The sequence below is a fragment of the Ranitomeya variabilis genome, chromosome 4 (genome assembly GCF_051348905.1).
Source record: "Ranitomeya variabilis isolate aRanVar5 chromosome 4, aRanVar5.hap1, whole genome shotgun sequence".
Lineage (NCBI taxonomy): Eukaryota > Metazoa > Chordata > Amphibia > Anura > Dendrobatidae > Ranitomeya > Ranitomeya variabilis.
In genome coordinates this window covers 376,101,154-376,126,510 of record NC_135235.1, presented here as the reverse complement: position 1 = coordinate 376,126,510, position 25,357 = coordinate 376,101,154, and the positions used below count along the sequence as shown (strand labels likewise).

General features: G+C 44.4%; 1 protein-coding gene across 2 annotated transcripts in view; it reads right to left on the bottom strand.

The window, feature by feature from the left end:
* Positions 1–25,357, bottom strand: part of VDAC2 (voltage dependent anion channel 2) — a 48,584-nt gene that overhangs the window by 14,272 nt on the left and 8,955 nt on the right. For both annotated transcript variants that reach the window (XM_077250773.1, XM_077250775.1), the window contains exons 2-5: positions 15,629–15,701; positions 14,940–14,989; positions 8,506–8,658; positions 1,462–1,514 (exon numbers count right to left, since the gene is read on the bottom strand). In XM_077250773.1, the coding sequence (XP_077106888.1) occupies positions 1,462–1,514; positions 8,506–8,658; positions 14,940–14,989; positions 15,629–15,695 (323 nt within the window). In that variant the 5' untranslated portion in view covers positions 15,696–15,701. The remainder of the gene's footprint in view (positions 1–1,461; positions 1,515–8,505; positions 8,659–14,939; positions 14,990–15,628; positions 15,702–25,357) is intronic.

Genomic DNA, 25,357 nt, shown 5'->3' with positions numbered 1-25,357 from the left:
TGTGGGACCCACAGTGCTTCCTTCCTTGTTGGACTCATCTGGTTACCTCTCCGATGCTCATCTCACCCTAGATCTAACCATGGCGCACTATTTCCCCATGCACCCTGGTCAGCGGTACTCACATAGGGCGCCTCCATCTTAAACAGCACTCCCCTGTGATGTCACTCAGGCATGCCCAATCCCAGGGAGGCTTGCGGTGCTCATTGTCACTTCCTGCGCATCTCTATCGCTTTCAGTATACCACACGGAGCGGAGGCACGGTGGTCCAAAACATGCAGCGCATCTCAGTCTCTGCACCGTGCCTCCAGAGACCTAAAGGCCAGCATCACAGGTATGTAACCTGCTCCTCCGGATGCCGAGACAGGGCAAGGGTAAGATATCGCCTCTTCCATCTTCACCACGGGATTTCAGCACAAGCTTCCCATCAAGAACAGGAAACCAACTGATGCAGGTGGGCTGCAGCCATCTTAGTTCAGTAGCTTTCCTGTGCTTGGTAGGTGGATCCCTCTTTCAGGTGGGCTGTCATGGGTGAAGGGAAAAAAAGTGCTTTATTTATGTCCTGCGCTGCATGCAAAAGGAGATAGTTAATAAAGCAAAAAAAAAAGAAAAAAAAAAAAGAAAAACTGGTGATAGGATCCCCTTAAAAAAAAAAAAGTGTACATGTCTCTTGAATGTAGCATAATTTTAATATGTTTAAATTGCAAAGGTATTCATTTCAATAATGTCTGCAACACCAATTGCATGTTAAATGGTAGCACAACTCTTAAATTACATAGGCATTAGAGTGGGGAGTGTTGCCCTCTATAACAGTTGAAGGGAGTCCATATTATAAATGGCTGCCAATAAAAAAAATAGCTTTCACCATCTTATGATGCAGGGGAGAGCATGTAGCTAAACTATGCCAACAACATCTACTATAGTTCTTCGAGTCTGAAGACCAAGCTGCCTTCCTTGCAGACAAGCATATGTCTGGGATCAAGTGTATGGTAATACACAACTTGACCATGTAATAAGCTTCAACTGTAGCTTAAAGGGTTGGTTCGGTACCTAAATGTCCTTTCTAAACATCTACCTTTACACCTTAGTCACTTTTGTAATCGGCTTTATTATAAAATACCATACATAGATCGTCAGGGGATAGATAGGCTGTAAGTGTCTTATGTGGTTCCATAAGGGGCAATAGACAATGTGGAGAGTGAGTGCAGCTCCAGCCTCCTGTGTGAGACTCATATGAAAATGTCACAAGAAGTGAAGAGAAACACCACAATAAGCAGGATCAGGACTTTTTTGGTACTGGACCAACCCTTTAACACTTATTTGTCAAGTTTCATCCTGATCAATCACTTAACCATTAAAGAAAAAAAAAAAAAAAAATCAGCTCTGAGAGAAAAGCAGTACACAAGGCAGTTCTCAAGATTTCATTTTATTTTACTCTTAAGAATATACACTGAATACACTTACCCTGTGTTCGGTGAAAATGTTGTGTCAAATGTCAACTTCAAGCCTTTAGCTAGCTGTTAAAGGTAAAAAAAATAAAAATAAATAAAAAAGACCATTCAACAATACTAAAACCGAATTCGACACAGCTGAATTATAGTGTACTGTATTTTTCAGACTAAGACGCACCCAGGTTTTAGAGGTGGAAAATAGGGAAAAAAATATTTGAAGCAAAAAATGTGGTAAAATATTTACTAACAAACGACATACTATTCGGAAAGTATCCAAAATTGCAGAACAGAGTTGGAAGAAAACGCATTCGCAAAATGATTTCACTGCACTCAAACAAGCAACACTCATTCAAATCAGCTCTCACCTCTGCTAAACAGGCCTACTTTTACATCCCTTGTATCTTCCTTATCCCACAATCCCAAACAGTTTTCAACACCTTTAACTCCCACCTCCGCCCACCACTGCCCCCTCCAAACCAATGCCCTAACCCCATAACTTCCCTCTCTAAAATCACTGAAGGACAGCTTGCTCATCATCTCTCCAAATCACACCTCACCACTTGTGCACTTGACCCAATCCTATTCCACCTCCTCCCCAACCTCACCACCACACTAATCCCATTCCAAACCCATCTCTTCAATCTATCACTAACTTCTGGTACCCTTCCCTCTGCTTTCAAACATGCCACAATCACACCTATCCTCAAAAAGCCTTCCCTTGAACTGAGCGCTATATCCAGCTATCGCCCCATATCTTTCCTTTGTAGCACGACCACGTTGAACTTTCCTCTCACCTGGCATCTAACTCGCTCTTCGACTATCTACAATTTGGCTTCCGTCCCCACCATTCCACTGAGACTGCTATCATCAAACTTACAAACGACTTACTTACAACCAAAGCTAACAGACAATTCTCTATACTCCTCCTTCTAGACCTGTCCTCTGCCTTCGACACAGTTGACCATTGCCTCCTACTACAGATTCTCTCTTCCTTTGGCGTCAAAGACCTTGCCCTATCCTGGATCTCCTCATACCTTAACAACGGCACATTTAGCGTTTCCTACTCCCATACTACCTCTTCATCTCGCCCCCTCTCTGTTGGTGTCCCTCAGGGCTCTGTCCTAGAACCCCTTCTCTTCTCAATCTATACCCTTGGCCTGGGACAACTCAAAGTCCTATGGCTTCCAGTACCATCTATATGCTGATGACACTCAGATTTACCTCTCTAGCCCAGATGTCACCTCTCTGCTCTCCAGAATCCCAGATTGTCTATCAGCCATATCCTCCTTCTCCTCTTGCTTCCTCAAACTGAATGTGGACAAATCTGGATTAATCTTTCCTCCATCTTGCATACCCACCCTACCTGATCTATCACAATAAATTAATTCACTTTCCCCGTCCCAGTAATCCGCTGCCTCGGAGTAACCCTCGACTCTGCCCTGTCCTTCAAACCGCACATCCAAGATCTCGCCACCTCCTGTCGCCTCCAGCTCAAAAATATTTCCAGAATCCATCCTTTCCTCAACCCTCACTCTACCAAAAATGCTTGTGCATGCCCTAATCATCTCCAGTCTCCACTATTGCAACATCCTCCTCTGTGGCCTACAGTCTAACACTCCCGCACCTCTCCAGTCCATCCTCAACTCTGCTGCCCGACTAATTAATCTCTCTCCTCGCTACACTCCTGCTTCCGCTCTTTGCAAATCCCTTCACTGGCTCCCAATTTCCCAGGAAATCAAGTTTAAACTTCTAACACTGACCTACAAAGTCATCTATAACCTATATCCTCTGTACATTTCGGAACTAATCTCTCAATATCTTGCCTAGCATAATCTCCGATCCTCCCAAGACCTCCTTCTCTCCTCGATGCTTATTCGCTCCTCACCCAATTGCCTCCAAGACTGCTCCCGAATATCCCCCATCATCTGGAATTCTGTACCCCAACACGTCCGGATATCCACCACAATAGGATCCTTCAAACGAAACATGAAAACCCATCTCTTCAAAGAAGCTAACAACCTGCAATGACCACACAGCCACCTCAACACCATTGGAGCTACTGCAACCCCCGACCTACTGTCTCCTTCCCCATTCCTGTAGAATGTAAACCGGCAAGGGCAGGGTCCTCTTTCCTCTGTATCAGTCTGTCATTGTTAATTCTTTTTACTGTAAGTGATATGTATTTTGATGTAACCCTGTCTAATGTACAGCACCATGTAATTAATGGTGCTATACAAATAAATATGTGGTGTTATAAATTATATATATATATATATATATATATATATTTTATATTTATTTGTCTAAGGGGTACTTCCGTCTTTCTGTCCTTCTGTCACTGTTATTCGTTCGCTGATTGGTCTCAGCAGCTGCCTGTCATGGCTGCCGCGACCAATCAGCGACGGCCACACTCCAATTAGTCCCTCCCCTACATCCCTGCACTCACTGCCCGGCGCCCGCTCTGTAATCTCCCTCACACAGGGTTAATGGCAGCGGTAACAACCCGCGGTGTAACGGGCTCCGTTACCGCTGCTATTAACCCTGTGCGTCCCCCAACTATTTACTATTGATGCTGCCTATGCAGCATCAATAGTAAAAATATGCATATTAAAAATTAAAAAAAAAAACCTGCTATACTTACCCTCCGCCTTTCTCGCTCCTCGCCACGCTCCCCGGACCGCTCCATTAAAAGCGTCAGCTTGCGGTGAGCTCCCGTCCCAGGGCTGGTGTGCGGCAAGGACCTGCCGTGACGTCACGGTCAAGTGACCGCGACGTCTTCATAGGTCCTGCTCCCACCAGCCCTGGCACTTGCAATGGAACTCGGCTTCAGGAAAATGGCCGCCGCGATCTCGATCTGCGCACGCGCGGCATCCCGCGGCCATTTTCCTGAAGCCGAGCACTACCATCTGCACAAGATCCCAGGAAGAGGAGGCGCGGAACGCCGAGGAGCAGCGACAAGAATGGTGAGTATGATACACTACAAGGGGCCCTCGGATCGTTAGGCGAGTATGTTTATTTTTTATTTTTTGGACCTGTGACATACGTAAATGGGCAATATACTACGTAAATGGGCAATATACTACGTAAATGGGCAATATACTACGTAAATGGGCAATATACTACGTAAATGGGCAATATACTACGTAAATGGGCAATATACTACGTAAATGGGCAATATACTACGTAAATGGGCAATATACTACGTAAATGGGCAATATACTACGTAAATGGGCAATATACTACGTAAATGGGCAATATACTACGTGGACATGCATACTCTACAATACCCGATGCATTTGCATCAGGCCACCATCTAATGAATTTGGCGCATCTGAGAATGTCTGTAAACCGCTGTGTAGTATGATAGTGCTATATAAGCAAAGCATAATCTACTATATAATTGTCTACGGGTCACTTCCGTCTTTCTGTCTGTCTGTCACGGATATTCATTGGTCGCGGCCTCTATCTGTCATGGAATCCAAGTTGCTGATTGGTCGTGGCAAAAGGCCACGACCAATCAGCGACAGGCACAGTCCGGCGGAAAAATGGCCGCTCCTTACTCCCTGCAGTCAGTTCCCGCGCCGTACTCCCCTCACACAGGGTTAATGGCAGCGGTAACGGACTGCGTTATGCCGCAGTGTAATGCACTCCGTTACCGCTGCTATTAACCCTGTGTGACCTACTTTTTACTATTCATGCTGCCTATGCAGCATGAATAGTAAAACGATCTAATGTTAAAAATAATAATAATAATTTAAAAAAAAAATCGTTATATACTCACCGTCCATCAGCCCCCGGATCGACAACAGGCCTTTCCCGCTCGCGACGCTCCGGTAAATGGTCCATACTGCGATCTCGCGAGATGATGACGTAGCGATCTCGCGAGACCGCTACGTCATCATCTCGCAACACCGCAATGCACTCTTGAGACCGGAGCACACGAGCAGCGTCAGTAACCGCTTCGCTTGGATCTGGGGCCTCCGGAAGGTGAGTATATAACGATTTTTTATTTTATTTCTTTTTTTTAAACAGGGATATGATGCCCACATTGCTATATACTACGTGGCTGGGAAATATACTACGTGACTATACAACGTGGGCTGCGCAATGTACTGCGTGGGCTGCGCAATGTACTGCGTGGGCTGCGCAATGTACTGCGTGGGCTGCGCAATGTACTGCGTGGGCTGCGCAATGTACTGCGTGGGCTGCGCAATGTACTGCGTGGGCTGCGCAATGTACTGCGTGGGCTGCGCAATGTACTGCGTGGGCTGCGCTATACACTATGCATGCATATTCTAGAATACCCGATGCGTTAGAATCGGGCCACCATCTAGTATATAATAGTATGTTACGTTGGAAGCTACGGGTAGAAGATGGTGCTGCGGGACCAGTGTGGTGTCTGTAAAGTACTATATGAAGACGCTGGAGGGTGAGTATAAGAATGGGGGCACAGGGCTTATATTTAAAGCACCACTCCAGCACTGAAAAATAACACTGGATTGCGGCTTTAACATCCTATGGGAGAACTAACTCCCAGCATGTTCTGCAGATCCTATGGCTTGCTGGGAGTTATAGTTCACCACAGGAGTGGCAGAGTGCTTTTTTATGTGCTGTAATTACTAAACTTAATTCTTACATGTACAGGCTGTGCTCACATCAGGGCAGGTCCTGCAGCCAGCGATACTAGAAAACGGAAAGTATCTCTCGCTACAGCTTACAGGACCCCCCTCTTATTACCTCACCACAGGTCCTGTAAGAGGAAGCTGCATTGTTTTTAGTGCAGTGTCTGCAGGACCTGTGGTGACATAATGGACAGGGAGGGCTCTGTGCTGTCATGTGATGCTCCAGCCCACCCTCTTCATTACCTCACCACAGGTCCTATAATGATGGGTGCACTCGGCATCAGCACAGCCCGCGCTGTGCTGTCAGGTATGCGAGTGTGGCAATCTCTCCTTTGACACCCTGCTCCTGCCACGCTCCTTCTCTAAGACACACAATCTCCCCAGCCGCTGCAGGAATCTGACTCTGGGGAAACAATGTGGGTCCGCTGTTTAAGTGAAGGAATCTTCATTTGCTGCTCCCCGGCCACTGGTAGGCACTGACAGGTGGGCGGGGAAGCGGCTAATGAATATTCCTTCATTTTAAGCATCGGGACCACGTGGTTTTCCCAGCTCCGGATTCCTGCAGCGGCGGCATTTCCTGCCTCCTGAGAGTGCAATCCCACTCTACCGCTGTCCCCTCCCCACGTTACATTCGGACCATAAGGCTATGTGCGGATTGGGGAGCAGAATTTTCCGCACAAAATCCGCATCTCCTGGCAGAAACCACAGGTGCAGATTTGCAGCGGATTGTGTGGTTTTGATGAGGAATTAATGCGGATTTTCTGCGGTTTTTTATAATGAAAGGGTGCAGAAACGCTGCATTTCCGCACAAAAGTAGTGACATACACTTCTTTTCAATCCGCAGCAGATTCAGTGCGGATTTTTCCGCACCATTAGCACAGCTTTTTATTTCCCTATTGATTTACATTGTACTGTAAATCACTGTGCGGAACTGCAGCGGAGAAACCCGCTGCGGATCCGCACAAATTCCGCATCGCGTGCACACAGCCTAAGACGCACCCCACACTTTCCTCCCAAATTTGAAGGGAAAAAAAGTGCGTCTTACGGTTTGAAAAATATGGTATATACAAAAAAAAAAAAAAAAAGAAAATCATCCTTTACATGAGAGAAATGAACTACATAAGCCTTTCATGATATTTAAGATTCTGGTAACAATTTAAAGGGGTTATCCAGGACTTATTTTTTTTCCCTATTGGCCCAGAACTTCCACACAGGTCGTTGCAAAGCAGGTAGCTGCTTGTTTTGCCCAGCGGTGATATCCGATTCTTTTGATCTCACTTTACCGGGCATCACCTTCTCTTCCGGTCTGCTGTGACAATTGGACATCCACTGCTGACATCATGCTGATTACCGGGAGCCAGCTGTTAATTAGGCAGTGGGGTGCTGGCTGTCAATCAGAATGACAACAACAATGATGTCACCAGAAATAGGGACATCAATGACAGGAGTGGTCTGTGACCGATCTGAGCTGGCAGAGATGGTCACAGGACAGAATAGATAGGTAGTTAGCAACTATCTGCCTATATGTTCTTTGCCGAATAGGGAAAAATAACCAAATGTACCAGGATACCTCTTTTAAAAGGGAACCTGTCAGAAGGATTGTGCTGAGTAACCTACAGACAGTGTCAGGCTGGTGCCATTATACTGATTAAAATGATACCTGGTGATGAAATCCATCTTGTGGTTGTTTAATCTTAATATTCAGTTTTGAGTTAATGAGGTTTGTGCTCCAGGGCAGGCTTGTAGGGGGTGGAGTTACATGTAGTGCTCCGATTACATATTCATTCATCAGTATGGCTTCTAACAGGTCTCTGATTCCTTAGTGACCTGCCCCCTATTTTACATAATGAATACCTAATCAATCAGAGAACCACATGAAGACCCCCTTCCCCCCAGCCTGCCCCTGAGCATGAGAAAATCATTAACTCAAACCTGAAAATAAAAGATGGATTTCATTAACCAAGGTATCACTTTAATCAGTATAACAGCACAAACCTGACACTGTCTGTAGGTTACTCAACACAATCCAGATGACAAGTTCCCTTTAACATTCTTGACACCGGCAATTCCACTTGTCCAGTCTGCAGACTTAAACATTCATAACCCTTTGAGTTTATCAAGAAGTTTGCCTTATGGAACTGAATACATAAGTACGCTTATTTGCATCAACCTCTCAGACTCGTGCTGTGAGAGGAGGCACAGAATAGCACCACAACAGGAACAGCCCCCCACACAATACAGAGGAAAAAAAATGACAAGGAAAGAAAAAGATGACCAAAAGACCTAAAATATGCAGGAAAACATTAGTCTGATCGACATAAATTACATACATATGGCTACAGCCACCTATGAACGGATTAGCAATTGGTAACTAAGGTTCCATGTACAGACTAATACTATGATAAAGCCCTAATGACTCACATATGTTTTCTTACCTGGTCTTCAATTGTAATTTCTGTCCCCAAAGTATTATCTGTGTTCCACTTCTCTGTAAAAGTCAGTCCATACTCTCCCCATTTGTATTTGGTCTCTAAGCTGCCATTCACTTTCCCAGAATCTGTGTTTGATGAACCAGATGTTGCAAATTCCTGAAAAATAAATCAAAGAACAGAAGTTTAACCTCAATTTCTTAACAGGTAAAGTAAACCGTCTTCGCTGATAATTGCTGTGCAGTTGAAAAAGTCAATAGTTTACTGCTTTTAGCCATTCCAACTCTTGGGATGTTCTGACTTTCCTGGTTTTGCCAATATACCCAATATTAAACCCTTATTGCTTAGGCCACTTTTCACCTTCCTGACAGCCCCATTTTTCAAATCTGACGTGTCATTTTATGTGGTAGTAATGCTGAACACTTTTACATATACCACTCAGACTTATTTTAGAACACATTGTACTCTGTTAGTGATGAATTTAGGCCAATACAATTTGTATTTATGAAAACATTTGAAGTTTGGGCAAAATTTTTTTTTAGAAAAACTTGCAATTTAAAGGGATTGACCGGTCTAAGATGAGTCTGCAGTCACTGTTTGACTGTAGACTTTTGAATCTCTCCAGCGCACCAACTGTTTAAATATTTCTGGACCTAACTTTTTGTTCACAGAAAAGCAGTATTTTGAGTTGCAAAACATTTTTCAATTATTTTTTATATATATTTTTTTATTTTTGACTTTCATTTGTTTAGTTACTGGTCTCATACCATGTAATAATTATGCATTGCAGTGTAGCAGACCTGTCAGTGTTACACTGTCAGGAGGTATGTTAGATCCTGGGTGGAAAAGCCTTGCAATTATTATAATCTCCATATGGATAGACATGGTGAAGATATGCAAATAATAAAAAAAATAAAAAATGGCACAACATTTTGGATTTATTTAGTATCAATAAAGCTTTGGAAAATCCCAGGCTGCTGTTTGGAGGGGGATACAGTTCTTTTCTCACCATCCCCCAATCTGGTATGGACTGTCCGCCGTTGTTGCCAGTGTCTGTTACTATCCACAGCATTTGTAACTTCGACAATGCTGTAACCACTAAAGGATCACAGCTACTCAGCTCAGTTATCCGCTGAAACGCTGCCGACATGACATCAGCAATGCAGACATTAAAAGACACAGGGAGCTGTAGCCAAGCCTCTGCACCAGACCCGGAGAGGGTGTGAAAAGACAAAATTACTTACCGGTAATTTGATTTTTCAGGACCAATGAGAGCACCTAGTGAGGTTTTGAGTCTCTGGGCTCTTTACATCAATGGCAGATGTAATTGTTTTAATCAGCCTGTCCATTTCTTCAACCGGAAAACATGGACATCACGCAATTTTTCTTTTTTTTTTATAGTACATGGTGTGTGTGTGTGGGGAGTCGCCCACTGGGGCCCAGCACCCTTAGGCTGCCATCACACTAGCAGTATTTGGTCAGTATTTTACATCAGTATTTGTAAGCCAAAATCAGGAGTGGAACAATTAGAGGAAAAGTATAATAGAAACATATGCACCACATCCGCATTTATCACCCACTCCTGGTTTTGGCTTACAAATACGGATGTAAAATACTGACCAAATACTGATAGTGTGACGGCAGCCTTACTCATCCATCATTCCCACATAAGGTTCTAATTGCAAGCTATGCCTGGTTTCCTTTCCACTCCCCATACGCATGGCTGTTTTGGTAGAGAGCTGTCATTAGTAATACACTGTTCCAAATTATGCAAATAATATTTCCTCATATTTTCTCTAAATTACCTATCTGAATTGCAGTCATTGTTATTTTCCAGTCATCTACTATTCTAGTATAATTGCAATGTTTTGGAACAAAACTGCCTATGAAAACAGTATCTTTTAAAAAAAATAAACACTCAAAATGCATGTTCCAAATTATGCACAGCAGAGTTGTCAACCTTTTTTATTTTGAACAAAAAAATGGCCAATTGTGAAGTTATAAGCATTAACAGCTTATTACAAAATAAAATCAAACAGTTTTCAAGTGAAAACTTTATTCTAGGTGATGTTACATTTGCACATAGGACCCCTTGTTCGAAAGAAGCTTCTGAACTCTCTCGTCCATTGAATTTGTCAGTTTTTGGATGGTTTCTGCTTCAATTGTTTTGCATGTGGACAGAATACCCTCCCAGAGCTGTTGCTTAGATGTGAACTGCCTCCCGCCATCATAGACACTCCTTTTGATGATGCTCTAGAGGTTCTCAATGGGGTTGAGGTCAGGGGAAGATGGTGGCCACACCATAAGTTTGTCCTCTTTTATGCCCATAGCAGCCAGAGATGCAGATGTGTTTTTGCAGCATGAGACGGTGCATTATCATGCATGAAAATGATCTTGCTGAGGAAAGCACGGTTCTTCCTCTTGAACCATGGCAGGAAGTGTTGTTTTAGAAACTCCACATAGATTATGGAGTTCATCTTTACCCCTTCAGAGATCATAAAGGGGCCGACAATCTCTCTCCCCATGATTCCAGCCCAAAACATTACTCCACCTCCTCCTTGTTAGTGCCTTAGCCATGTTTTTATGGGGTGTCCATCCTCCACTCCATCCATCTGGACCACCGAGCGTTGCATGGAACTCATCGGTGAACAAAACAGTTTGGAAGTCAGTCTTCATGTATCGTTTGGCCCACCGAAGCAGTTTCTGCTTGTGTGCAGTGGATAGAGGTGGTCGACAGGATGGCTTACGCACAGCTGCAAACCTCTGAAGGACCCTGCATCTTGTTGTTCTGGGGACGTTGGAGGCACCAGCAGCTTCAAAAACTTGTCTGCTGCTATGACAAGGCATTTTTGCAGCTGCTCTTTTAACCTTACGCAATTGCCTGTTGGAAAGAGTCCTCAATTTTTCCTTATCAGCACGCACACGTGTGTGCTGGGAATCAGCTACATACTTCTTGATTGTGCGATCATCACGAATTTGCACAGGTATCTGCAATTGCTTTCAGTGATATAAAGAGCCCTGACACACATCACCATCAATGAGTTTAAATGACAAAAAAATTCTAACTTTATCACTCCTAAACTCTTTGTGCATAATAATTTGGAACACAGTGTAGTTACACTGACTGCAGACTTATGAACCCCCTCGGCGCATGCACTGTGCACAGAGGATTCACCAGTGGAACAGTGGTGACGTATATGATATGCATACTCCTGGGCAGAACCCGACTAGTGGGCGCAGCCTCACCCCACACAAGTGTATTGGAATGGCCACGCCCACTAGCTGATTTCTGCCTGGGAGTATGCATATCATATACATAACCGCCGTTCAAATTGTTTTAAATTCTTATGAAACAATTTACAGCACAGACTACATTGTACTACTGTACCCAATTTATTATAGATTTTAGGAGTCGGTCCATTTTATAACGATGTAACAAAAATGAACAGACTCAGATGCTATCAGCGCACCAGTCATCAGGGCGCGCCTCCATGATCCAGCGTGTTCTGTGACAGGTCCTGGATGATGCAGCAGCCATTTAAACTCACACCAGCTATCTTCCCTCAAAGAAGCACCGCTTCCTGGACAAACTTGCCCCAGCAGAACCAGACAGTTTCAAATGGCATCCAGGCCAGTTCCTGGGCAAGTATTTTATTCAATGTCTGGACTCAATCGTTCTCCTCGATGGACTCTGTAGGGTTCCTCTTTAAGTACAGAAAACTAATTGATGAATTGGAGAAGCTCCTCCCTTTAATTATGTAGGTTTAGTGTCCTGGAAGAGAAGATCATCTCCCTCTCTCTGCGTGCTGTCATGTGTTAATGGGAAAACATTTTTTTTTCCTTCTTATTTTAACCCCTTTACCCCCAAGGGTGGCTTGCACGTTAATGACCGGGCCAATTTTTACAATTCTGACCACTGTCCCTTTATGAGGTTATAACTCTGGAACGCTTCAACGGATCTTGGCGATTCTGACTGTTTTCTGGTGACATATTTTACTTCATGATAGTGGTAAAATTTCTTTGATATTACCTGCGATTATTTGTGGAAAAAAATGGAAATTTGGCAAAAACTTTGAAAGTTTCGCAATTTTCCAACTTTGAATTTTTATGCCCTTAAATCACAGAGATATATCACACAAAATACTTAATAAGTAACATTTCCCACATGTCTACTTTAGATCAGCCCAATTTTGGAACCAAATTTTTTTTTTGTTAGGGAGTTATAAGGGTTAAAAGTTGACCAGCAATTTCTCATTTTTACAACACCATTTTTTTTTTTTTTTTTTAGGGACCACATCACATTTGAAGTCACTTTGAGGGGTCTATATGATAGAAAATGCCCAAGTGTGATACCATTCTAAAAACTGCACATCTCAAGGTGCTCAAAACCACATTCAAGAAGTTTATTAACCCCTTCAGGTGTTTCACAGGAAAAAACAAAAACATTTAACTTTTTTCACAAAAAATTTCCTTCAGCTCCAATTTTTTTTACCAAGGGTAACGGGACAAATTGGACAACAACTTTTGGGGTTCAATTTCTCCTGAATACGCTGTTAACCCATATGTGGTGGGGAACCACCGTTTGGGCGCATGGCAGAGCTCGGAAGGGAATTTGGAAGGGAAGGGAAAGGGTTTGGAATGCAGACGGATTGGTCTGCAGTAGGGTTGAGCGACCTTTATTTTTTTAGGGTCGAGTCGGGTTTTGCGAAACCCGACTGTCTTAAAAGTCGAGTCGAGTGAAATCGGCCGACCACCGTGAAAAGTCGGGGATCGGCCAAAACACGAAACCCAATGAAGAAATTGAATTATTCATTCTCTCTCTCTCCCTGACTGCTTTTACACATTGCAAATCGCTGCAACATGCAAGCGAAAAAATGGCGATAGTTGTGCACGCCCCCTGACGCCTATCTCATCACTCTGCCGCTCCTTCATTGGCTGCAATAATGGCGCTAGACGCGTCATTCGAAACGCGACTTTGGCGCCAAGTTCGCGTGCCGCGTGGCCGACCCCGCACAGGGATCGGGTCGGGTTTCATGAGACGCCGACTTTGCCAAAAGTCGGCGACTTATGAAAATGACCGATCCGTTTCGCTCAACACTAGTCTGCAGGCGTCACATTGCGTTTGCAGAGCTCCTGATGTACCTAAACAGAAGAAACCCCCCACATGTTACCCGATATTGGAAACTAGACCCCCCCAAGGAACTTATCTAGATGTGTTGTGAGAACTTTGAACCCCCATGTATTTCACTACAGTTTATAACAGAGCCGTGAAAATAAAAAATATTTTTTTTGACAAAAATTATTTTTTTAGCCCCCGGTTTTGTATTTTCCCATGGGTAACAGGAGAAATTGGACCCCAAAAGTTGTTGTACAATATGTCCCGAGTACGCCAATACCCCTATGTGGGGGGGGGGGACCCCTGATTGGGCGCATGGCGGGGCTCAGAAGGGAAGCAGCAATGTTTTACTTTTTCAAAGCAGAATTGGCTGGAATTGAGATCGGACGCCATGTCGTGTTTGGAGAGCCCCCGATATGCCAAAACAGTGGAAACCCCCCAACCCTAACCGTAGCCCCAACCCTAACCGTAGCCCCAACCCTTACCCTAACGGGAAAATGGAGATACATACATTTAACATTTTATTATTTTTCCCTAACTAAGGGGGTGATGAAGGGGGGGGGGGGGGTTGATTTACTTTTATAGCGGGTTTTTATGATTGGCAGCTGTCACACACTAAAAGACGCTTTTTATTGCAAAAAACAGTTTTTGCGTCTCCACATTTTGAGAGCTACAATTTTTCCATATTTTGGTCCACAGAGACATTGACACTGGCACGTGACATTTTTTGATCGCTTTTTAATCCAATTTTTGTGAGGCAAAATGAAAAAAAACCAGCTATTAATGAATTTCTTTTGGGGGGGGCGCTTATACCGTTTTGTGTTTGGTAAAATGGATAAAGCAGTTTTATTCTTCGGGTCAGAACGATTACAGCAATACCTCATTTATTTTTTTTATGTTTTGGAGCTTTTATACGATGAAAACTATTTTATCTAAAAAATTATTTTTGCATCGCTTTATTCTGAGGACTATATCTTATTTTTTCGTTGATGACGCTGTATGGCGGCTCGTTTTTTGCGGGACAAGATGACATTTTCAGCGGTGCTATGGTTATTTATATCCGTCTATTTGATCGCGTTATTCCACTTTTTGTTTGGAGGTATGATAATAAATGGTCTGGGTCCACCCACTGACCCATCTGGTGCCGATTTGCATACAGCTATAAAGTGACTTATCGAGTATACGGGCTATGGGTGTGAAATGAAGGCAGTTAATAAGTTTTATAAAGGAGTAAGCGCAGTGGTATCAAATAAAAAAAAAAAAAATCCAATGACATTCCTTTTAATATGAAGAGAATCTGTCTACAGCAGTTCACGCTACTCACCACTCCACTTGCAGACTTTGTCTTAACATCAAGTTTCACCAGCCCAAAACCTGAACCAAAAAAAAAAAATATTTAGTTGAAGGTAATCTGTCAGCAGGTTTTACTACTCCATCTGGTAGCAGCATAATGTAAGGACATAGACCCCAACTGCAGCAATGTATTTTTGTTTTTCTACTACAGATCTAGCAGAACTTGTACTGTTGAGCACTTCGTAACCCTGCCTACAAGACGTATTGGAAGCTTTCTGGGTATACTGTGCATTGAGAGAAAGCCGCCAATCAGTGGCGAGTATGGAGTTAGAATAGGAGTCAAGAGTCACCTAGTCCAGTGTAGTGATAATGACTGATTTTTATTGAACCGACAGCAAAGAGCCTACTAAGTGATACATCACTGGAAACAGTGTCTCAGCCCCTACATCATGCTGCTGTCAGATTACAAAGAAGAAAACTGCTGAGATTATTTTTTTAAGGGGATGCCTGAAAATAGAAAATAAATTCACCATTAAAAACATTTACATGCAACTAAGTTTGTAATTGCCTCTTCAATTTATCGAATTTCTGTTTTGCCGTTTTCTAGTTCTTTGCAGCTACAGATTGGTGTGACAGCTGCCTCATGAATACTGCAGTGCATCAGCCCATTCAAGTATCGAGATTACAGGAATCATGCTTTACTCTACTTTAAAGTCTTACCATATCCTTTGCTGAAAATGTCTCTAGAAGACTTTCCAAGGTCTGCGTAAGATGGTGGGACAGCCATTTTTACCTTAAAAAGGGAAAAAAATTAAAACCACCAGAAATATTAAACACTTAAAGCAGGGTTGTGAAGACAGTAATCCAAACCTACAACTCCACAGCACTGCCTCACTACTGAGCATGTACATAAAGGGCAGCACAGATTCATCTCAACTAAAAGCCGAGATCAGGAACAGAACAGACATTTATAGGACATTTCCCTGACTCCACAGCACTGCCTCACTACTGAGCATGTACATAAAGGGCAGCACAGATTCATCTTCACTAAGGCTACTTTCACACTAGCGTTGTTGGCTGTACTTCGCAATGCGTCGTTTAGGAGAAAAAACACATCCTGCAAAGTTGTCTGCAGGATGTGTTTTTTCCCCATAGACTAACATTAGCGACGCATTGCGACGTATGGCCACACGTCGCAACAGTTGTGCGACGGCTGCGTCGTGTTTTGGCGGACCGTCGGCACAAAAAACGTTCCATGTAACTTTTTTTGTGTGTCGAGTCCGCCATTTTCAACCGCACATGTGTGGCCGAAAGTCCACCCCCTCCTCCCCGGACCTTACAATGGGGCAGCGGAAACGTCATAAGACTGCTTCCGCTGCCCACGTTGGGCATTTCTTTTACAACGCTCGTCGGGACGTCGGGCCGACGCATAGCGAAGGCCCCGTGCCGACGCTAGTGTGAAAGCAGCCTAAATGTCGAGATCAGGGACAGAGCAGACATTTATAGGACATTTCCCTGACCCCACAGCACTGCCTCACTACTGAGCATGTACATAAAGGGCAGCACAGTTTCATCTCCACTAAAAGCCGAGATCAGGGACAGAACAGACATTTATAGGACATTTCTCTGACTCCCGACCCCACAACACTGCCTCACTACTGAGGATGTACATAAAGGGCAGCACAGATTCATCTCAACTAAAAGCCAAAATCAGGAACAAAAGAGGTATTTATAGGACATTTCCCTGACTCCGACTCCACAGCACTGGACACTGCTAATGTACATAACGGGCAGCACAGATTCATCCCAACTAAAAGCAGAGATCCTTAGATCAGGATCAGAACAATTCAATATATATATATATATAATTGTCTAAGGGCCTCGACCAATCAGCGAAGGGCACAGCATGGCGACGATGATGTCATAAAGGTTGTCGCGACCAATCAGCGACGGGCAGTCTGCCGCGAATTCGCCTCGACCAATCAGCGACGGGCACAGTATCGACGTAGATGTCATAATGGTTGCCATGGCGACGATGATGTCATAAAGGTTGCCTCGACCAATCAGCGACGGGCACAGTCTGCCGCGAATTCTGGAATCATCATTGTCCATATACTACGGGGACATGCATATTCTAGAATACCCGATGCGTTAGAATCGGGCCACAATCTAGTACTATATAATTGTCTAAGGGTCACTTCCATCTGTCTGTCCTTCTGTCTGTCACGGATATTCATTGCTCACGGCCTCTGTCTGTCATGGAAATCCAAGTCGCTGATTGGTCGTGGCAAAATGCCCATTGCCACGACCAATCAGCGATGGGCACAGTCCGGTGGCAACATGGCCACTCCTTCCTCCCCGCAGTCAGTGCCCGCTCCATACTCCCCTCCAGTCAGCGCTCACACAGGGTTAATGCCAGCGTTAATGGACCGCGGTGTAATGCACTCCATTAACACCGCTATTAACCCTGTGTGACCAACTTTTTACTATTGATGCAGCGTATGCAGCATCAATAGTAAAAAGATCTGTTACAAATAATAATAAAAAAAAGGTTATTCTCACCCTCCGACGTGGCACGGTGTCCTCGGCAGTGCAAGCGGCAGGTTCCAGTGCCAAGGATGCTATGCGAGAAGGACCTGCCATGACGTCACAGTCATGTGACCGCGATGTCATCACAGGTCCTGCGCTCATACCAACCCTGGGACCGGAAGCTGCCGCGTGCACCGTACACAGGCGCCAGGACTTCAAGGGGCCTTCGGAAGGTGAGTATATGTTTATTTTTTATTTTACGTGGCTGGGCAATATACCACGCGGCTGGGCAATATACTACGTGGCTGGGCAATATACTACGTGCACATGCATATTCTAGAATACCCGATGCGTTAGAATTGGGCCACCATCTAGTCTACTATATAATTGTCTAAGAGTCACTTCCGTCTGTCTGTCACGGATATTCATTGGTCGCGGCCTCTGTCTGTCATGGAAATCCAAATCGCTGATTGTTGCGGCAAAACAGCCACGAACAATCAGCGACGGGCACAGTCTGGCGGCAAAATGGCCGCTCCTTCCTCCCCGCAGTCAGTGCCCGCTCCATAATCCCCTCCAGTCAGCCCTCACACAGGGTTAATGGCAGCGTTAACAGACCGCGTTATGATGCGGTGTAACGCACTCCGTTAACGCAGCTATTAACACTGTGCGACCAACTTTTTACTATTGATGCTGCCTATGCAGCATCAATAGTAAAAAGATCTAATGTTACAAATAATAATTAAAAAAAAGGTTATTCTCACCAGGGCTGTGGAGTCGGTAAGCCACAGTTGCGACTGACTCCTGGATTTTATCAGGCTCCGACTCCGGCTCCTTCATAAATGGCCAATTCGTAACAATAAATTTACTGTTTGAATAAGCACGATGTTAATATTTTACGTTTCTCACCATCATATAAGTAATCAGACCACTTAGAGCAAAAACTATATTTATTAGAATACAATTAGAATATAGCAAATAACTTTTTATAAACTTTTCTAAACTCTTGTAAGTAAATATGCAATAAACACTGTTATGCAGTTAAGGTACCTTCACACTAAGCGACTTTGCAGCGAGAACGACGACGATCCGTGACGTTGCAGCGTCCTGGATAGCGATCTCGTTGTGTTTGACACGCAGCAGCGATCTGGATCCCGCTGTGATATCGCTGGTCGGAGCTAGAAGTCCAGAACTTTATTTTGTCGCTGATCACCCGCTGTCATCGCTGGATCGGTGTGTGTGACGCCGATCCAGCGATCTGTTCACTTGTAACCAGGGTAGACATCGGGTTACTAAGCGCAGGGCCGCGCTTAGTAACCCGATATTTACCCTGGTTACCATTGTAAAAGTATAAAACACAAAAACAGTACATACTCACATTCTGATGTCTGTCACGTCCCCCGCCGGCGTCCACAGGGTTACACCGCTGTGCTCTGCTTTACTGCCGGCGCTGACAAATTCAGTGCAGGAAGCTCTGAGCAGCAGCGCTTAACCCTGTGGACGCCGGGGGATGTGACAGACATCAGAATGTGAGTATGTACTGTTTTTTTTTGTTTGTTTTTTTACTTTTACAATGGTAACCAGGGTAAATATCGGGTCACTAAGTGCGGCCCTGTACTTAGTAACCCGATGTTTACCCTGGTTACCCGGGTGCTGCAGGGGGACTTCGGCATCGTTGAAGACAGTTTCAACGATGCCGAAGTCGTTCCCCTGATCGTTGGTCGCTGGAGAGAGCTGTCTGTGTGACAGCTCCCCAGCGACCACACAACGACTTACCAACGATCACGGCCAGGTCGTATCGCTGGTCGTGATCGTTGGTAAGTCGTTTAGTGTAACGGTACCTTTAATAAGAAGAAATCTATAAATTTGTCCTCAGAATAAGTATTGCCTCTGTCAGATCCTCCTTCATGGATGCCCTCAAATCTGATCTAATTATTTTGAGAGCAGAGAACAACCTCTCTACACTAACTTGGGTTGGTGGCAAAGCAGTAAACACTCGGGCAACATCTCTGACAATGTCAGGATACAGAGGAATCGCTTATTGCACTGTTATTTTTGATGAACGGTCAAATTTCTCAATTTCTTTTAGTGCACATGAAAACTTCTGCTGAAATGTACTGGCTGTGTTCTTTGATGGGGATGACTTCTATGCGGGAACGCTTTGCACGGTTCTTGTGATCCAAATATTTTTCGAAATTAAATTCTTCATCAGTTGAGGAGGGTGAAGATGTGGCAGGACGACCAAATTCTTCTTGTTCCTCCTGACTGTTCTGCAACCCTTTCATCCTTACTGCTATTTCAAACAGAGCTTCTTTTCCTTTAGTTAGCTGTTGATCATCTAGAAGAATCCGATGCCACTTGCAATTAACCCTCCTCTTTGGGACAGGCGAAACATCAGGTTCTTCCACTCCTGTAAGAAAACACCTGGAGTTAAGTCCTCTGCTTGTAATTTTTTAGTCACTGTAAATGGGTGCTCTAGCAATTTTTCCAGCTCAGTCACCCGATTCCACTGACTTTCATTTAGCGTCAGTTGAGTGTTAGCCATGTCTACAAGAAAGGTTTTCAGTTCAACCAAGCACTGAATCATTAAGTAAGTACTGCCCCATCGTGTGGCTTGATCAATAATTGCCCCTTTTCCAGCAAGTCTCTTCAAAATTGAGTCAACTTTAGGGGTTCTGGCAACAGTAGCCAATTTTCTCACCTCGCCAATCAGTGCAGCAGCATGTCCTTCTTGCAGACTGTCTTATAGCCAGCTGTAGTGTATGCTCAACACAGCGCATGTGATGAATGAAAGAACGTATTGACACAGTTTCAACAAGATCATCTAAACTATCATGTTGCTGTTCATCTGAAGCAACTTCAGTTTGCTCCTCAGTTACAATACTTTGTTCCTCTATTTCAAACATTTCTGTGTATGTGGACCCAGAAAGTTCTTCTAGCTGCTGGTCACCATCATTACTCTCATTCATTAGCTTAATAGTACTTATCATATTTGAAGTATTGTCAGTTACGACAGAAAGAACTTGCTCTTTTTTAAGTTCATAGTCTTGCAGAACCTTTTCCACCAAGATCTGGAGAAACTCACTGGTGTGATGAGCTTTGGTGTCTTTTACTGCCAATGTCTTGGTAACTATTTCATTTTTGTCACAAACAAATCGGACATTGATGGCAAAATAGTTCACTCTGACGTGTGCAGGCATCCATTTTAAGAAACAGAAAGCATCCCTTGAGAGTTTTTTTAAGTTCTTCCTTTTGTTTAAACGCTTCTTCGATTACTAATTTTCTAATACTCTCTCTCTCCAGAGAAACACCAAGCTTGCGGGCCATTTCCCCATTCAGACACATAAAAGCTGGTCGTGAAAATAATGGAATCGGCACACTATCCTTTACAACAAGCTCTATGATCTGTTTTTTAAATGTATCTACTGTCATTGTCACAGTAACTTTGTCACTGACAAAATATCTTGCAACTGATGACTGCAAAGTTCTCTGCTCCTTTGTTTGGCTGGAAGAGCTGGGCACTGGTTTATTGGTTTGGATACAGTCTTTCCCATCCACTGCTTTCAGTACTTCTGGATGAAAGCGATGTAAATGTCTCTTTAGATTAGAAGCTCTGGTAGGAGCATTTTTATCTTTCCCTGAATATGCACTGATCTTGGCTTCACAGCATTTGTTTTCGTCTGAACATTTGTCATACACTAACAGACATAATGTTTTCTATCTTGAGTGATGGTGAAATGTTCAAATACAGCTGATTTAATGTGACGCTTCTTTGACATTCTCAGGTTTTTAATTCTGCATTCACAATCCAAATGACAATTGTTTTTCCTAAAAACAATTGTACAAAATTATTGCCAGGTCGTACAACTGATATAGTGGTCAGTAATACTGTTATTCCTCATGTACTCACAGTTAACTGATGCAAAGTTTGTTGAAAGGATAAAACTTCTTACAGTCTTCCTCTTCTGAGTAGCGGCTGTGAGATGCTTGGAAGACGCACACCTAGTAAACATCCAGTCTAGAGGAGGAGCTTTACTACTAAGATTTTGCAACACATTTTCACTTTCAGTTTCATACATTGTAAGTAGGGGGGTTGGGGCAGCATGAGGTTAACCAAGTATAAGATTAGATGAGGGCAGTGGAGAACAGTGACACACAAGTAGTAAGAAATGTCTCTATCTCCAGCAGAACTGCTTATCACTGTTGTTCATAGTTTGATAGAACATATATATTTGAGTAACATTTATAAAATTCATATGAAAGTTCAATTATGAAATATTAATACATTTTTTTTTAAAGCTGGAGTCGGAACCGGTACATTTCTACCGACTCCGACCAAAACTAACTCCGACTCCAACTCCACAGCCCTGATTCTCACCTTCCGACGGACGCTGTCCTCGGCAGTGCAAGCGGCAGGTTCCGGTGCCAAGGATGCTATGCGAGAAGGACCTGCCATGACGTCACGGTCATGTGACCGCGACGTCATCACAGGTCCTGCGCTCATACCAACCCTGGGACCGGAAGCTGCCGCGTGCACCGTACACAGGCGCCAGGACTTCAAGGGGCCTTCGGAATGTGAGTATATGTTTATTTTTTATTTTAATTCTTTTTTAACCACGCATATAGTGGCCACATTGCTATATACTATGTGGGCTGTGTTATATACTGCGTGGGCTCTGTTATATACTACATCTCTGTGCTATATACTATGTAGCTGGGAAATATACGTGACTGCAATATACAACATGGCTGTGCAATACACTACGTGGCTGTGCAATACACTACCTACATATTCTAGAATACCCGATATGTTAGAATCGGGCCACTAAATATAAATATAAAAAATATTTATATTTTATTATATACATGCATATACTAGATGGTGGCCCGATTCTAACGCATCGGGTATTCTAGAATATGCATGTCCACGTACTATACTGGCCCGCCACGTACTACAGTGTATACTGCCCCGCCACGTACTATACTGCCCCGCCACGTACTATACTGCCCCGCCACGTACTATACTGCCCCGCCACATAGTATATTGCCCAGTGACGTAGTATACAGCACAGACACGTAGTATACTGCCCATAAAATACTAACAGCACTGATAGAGTAAATAAGATGAATGCTACTGTGTCCTAAGGTCGCAGCATGTCTGCCGTGCACACCGTGCAGCCTGGAGATGCCAGGGGCGGAGCGTTCCCGGACACGTGCTCCACACCGGGGGTCCCGGGAAAACATGGCCGCGCTTCCCAGTGCTGGATGAGAGGAGCGCCCCCTGCCGGCGGCTGCTGGCAGTGGAGGCTCCAGTTCAGCACATGTAGTGCTCTTACCGTTACCGGAGCGTGTATTCCTCCGCAGAAGATGGCGGGGCTGTGGCCGGTGCTACAGCCACGGCCAGCGTGACGGCGCCCTGGGCCGAGAGGAACATAGAGCACCCGGTCTGAAGGCGGTGTGCCAGGCTGGTGGAAGTGTAGAGCCCACCACCTGAGCTGTTTGCGGGCAGGAGACTGGCACTGCCGGGGTCTGAGGGGGGTGACTGGAGGGGAGTATGCGGGCGGCGTGCAGTGACTGCAGGGGAGTAGGGAGGGACTAATCAGACTGTGGCCATCCCTGATTGGTCGCGGCAGCCATGACAGGCAGCTGGCGCGACCAATCAGCGACTTGGATTCCATGACAGACAGAGGCCTTAACCATTGAATATCAGGGACAGACAGACGGAAGTACCCCTTAGACAAAAATATATATCTATATCTATCCAGCCCAGAATTAGTCCCTCCCTACTTCCGTCCAGTCAGTGCCCGGCGCCCGCTCCATACTCCCCTCCAGTCAGCACTCACACAGGGTTAATGGCAGCATTAAAGGACCGCGTTATGCCGCGGTGTAACGGACTCAGTTAACGCTGCTCTTAACCCTGTGTGACCAACTTTTTACTATTGATGCTACCTATGCAGCATCAATAGTAAAAAAAAAAGTCTAATGTTAAAAAAAAACAAAAAACCTGCTATTCTCACCTTCCGTCGTCCGCCGAGGCACGCGCGGGGCTGCCGCCAGCTTCCGTTCCCAGAGATGCATTGCGAAATTACCCAGAAGACTTAGCGGGCTTTCATATGTATTGCACTGAGGAGAGGCTTCCGTTGGGCCAGTCTACCATAAAGGCCAGACTGGTGAAGGGCTGCAGCGATAGTTGACTTTGTGGAACTTTCTCCCATCTCCCTACTCCATCTCTGGAGCTCAGCCACAGTGATCTTGGGGTGGTTCTTTACCTCTCTCATCAAGGCTCTTCTCCCATCATTGCTCAGTTTGGCTGGACAGCTAGGTCTGGGAAGACTTGTGGTGGTCCCAAACTTCTTCCATTTAAGGATTATGGAGTCCAATGTGCTCTTGGGAACCTTGAGTACTGCAGAAATTCTGTTGTAGCCTTGGCCAGATCTGTGCCTTGCCACAATTCTGTCTCCGAGCTCCTTGGCCAGTTCCTTTGACCTCATGATTCTCATTTGTCTGACATGCACGGTGAGGCCTTATATAGACAGGTGTGTACCTTTCCAAATCAAGTCCTTTCAGTTTAATTTAACACAGCTGGACTCCAATGAAGGCGTAGAACCATCTCAAGGAGGATCACAAGGAAATGGACAGTATGTGACTTAAAATGAGTGTCTAAGCAAAGGGTCTGAATACTTTACAACCATGTAATTTCAGTTTTTCTTTTTTAATAAATATGCAAAAATTTCTACATTTGTTTTTTTTTTCCAGTCAAGATTGGGGTGCAGAGTGTACATTAACCCCTTCATGACCTTGGGATTTTCCGTTTTTCCGTGATCGTTTTTGCTCCCCTCCTTCCCAGAGCCATAACTTTTATTTTTCCGTCAATATGGCCATGTGAGGGCTTTTTTTTGCGGGACGAGTTGTACTTTTGAACAACATGATTGGTTTTACCATGTCGTGACGAGCTGGTGTTTTTAATGATACCATTTCGGTGCAGACATGTTCTTTTGATCGCCCGTTATTGCATTTTAATGCAATGTCACGGCGACGAAAAAAAAACACGTAATTCTGGCGTTTCAAATTTTTTTCTCGCTACGCTGTTTAGCGATCAGGTTAATACTTTTTTTTGTATTGATAGATCGTGCGATTCTGAACGCGGCGATACCAAATGTGTAGGTTTGATTTTTGTTTTATTGATTTATTTTGAATGGGGCGAAAGGGGGGGTGATTTAAACTTTTATATATTTTTTTTTACTTTTGCCATGCTTCAATAGCCTCCATAGGACGCTAGAAGCTGGCACAACGCGATCGGCTCTGCTCAGATCGCTGCTATGCAGCAGAAATGCAGGTGTGCTATGAGCGCCGACCACAGGGTGGTAATCATAGAGGTCTCAAGGACCTCTATGGTTACTATACAGAAGCATCGCCGGACCCCGATCATGTGACGGGGATCAGCGATGCGCTCATTTCCGGCCGCTCGGCCGGAAGCGCCGATTAAATGCCGCTGTCTGCGTTTGACAGCGGCATTTAACTAGCGCGATTTCACCCGCCGCTATTGCGGGCACATGTCAGCTGTTCAAAACAGCTGACATGTCCCGGCTTTGATGCGGGTTCACCGCCGGAGCCCTGCATCAAAGAGGGGGATCTGACTTCGGACGTACTATCCCGTCCGAGGTCAGAAAGGGGTTTTAATGAGAAAAAAAAATTTCCTTTTTGGAATTTACCAAATGGCTGCAATGAAACAGAGTGAAAAATTTAAAGCGGTCTGAATACTTTCCGTTCCCACTGTAATACAGTGATCAGTCCACACATGGTCAGAAAACTCCCAATATGGTACAAAAGCCAAAATACAACCTGGTAGTGATGTGGATGGTGACCCCAACGTGCGCTTCAGCCTCCATCCATGTCACTACAGGTTGAATTTTGGCTTTTGTA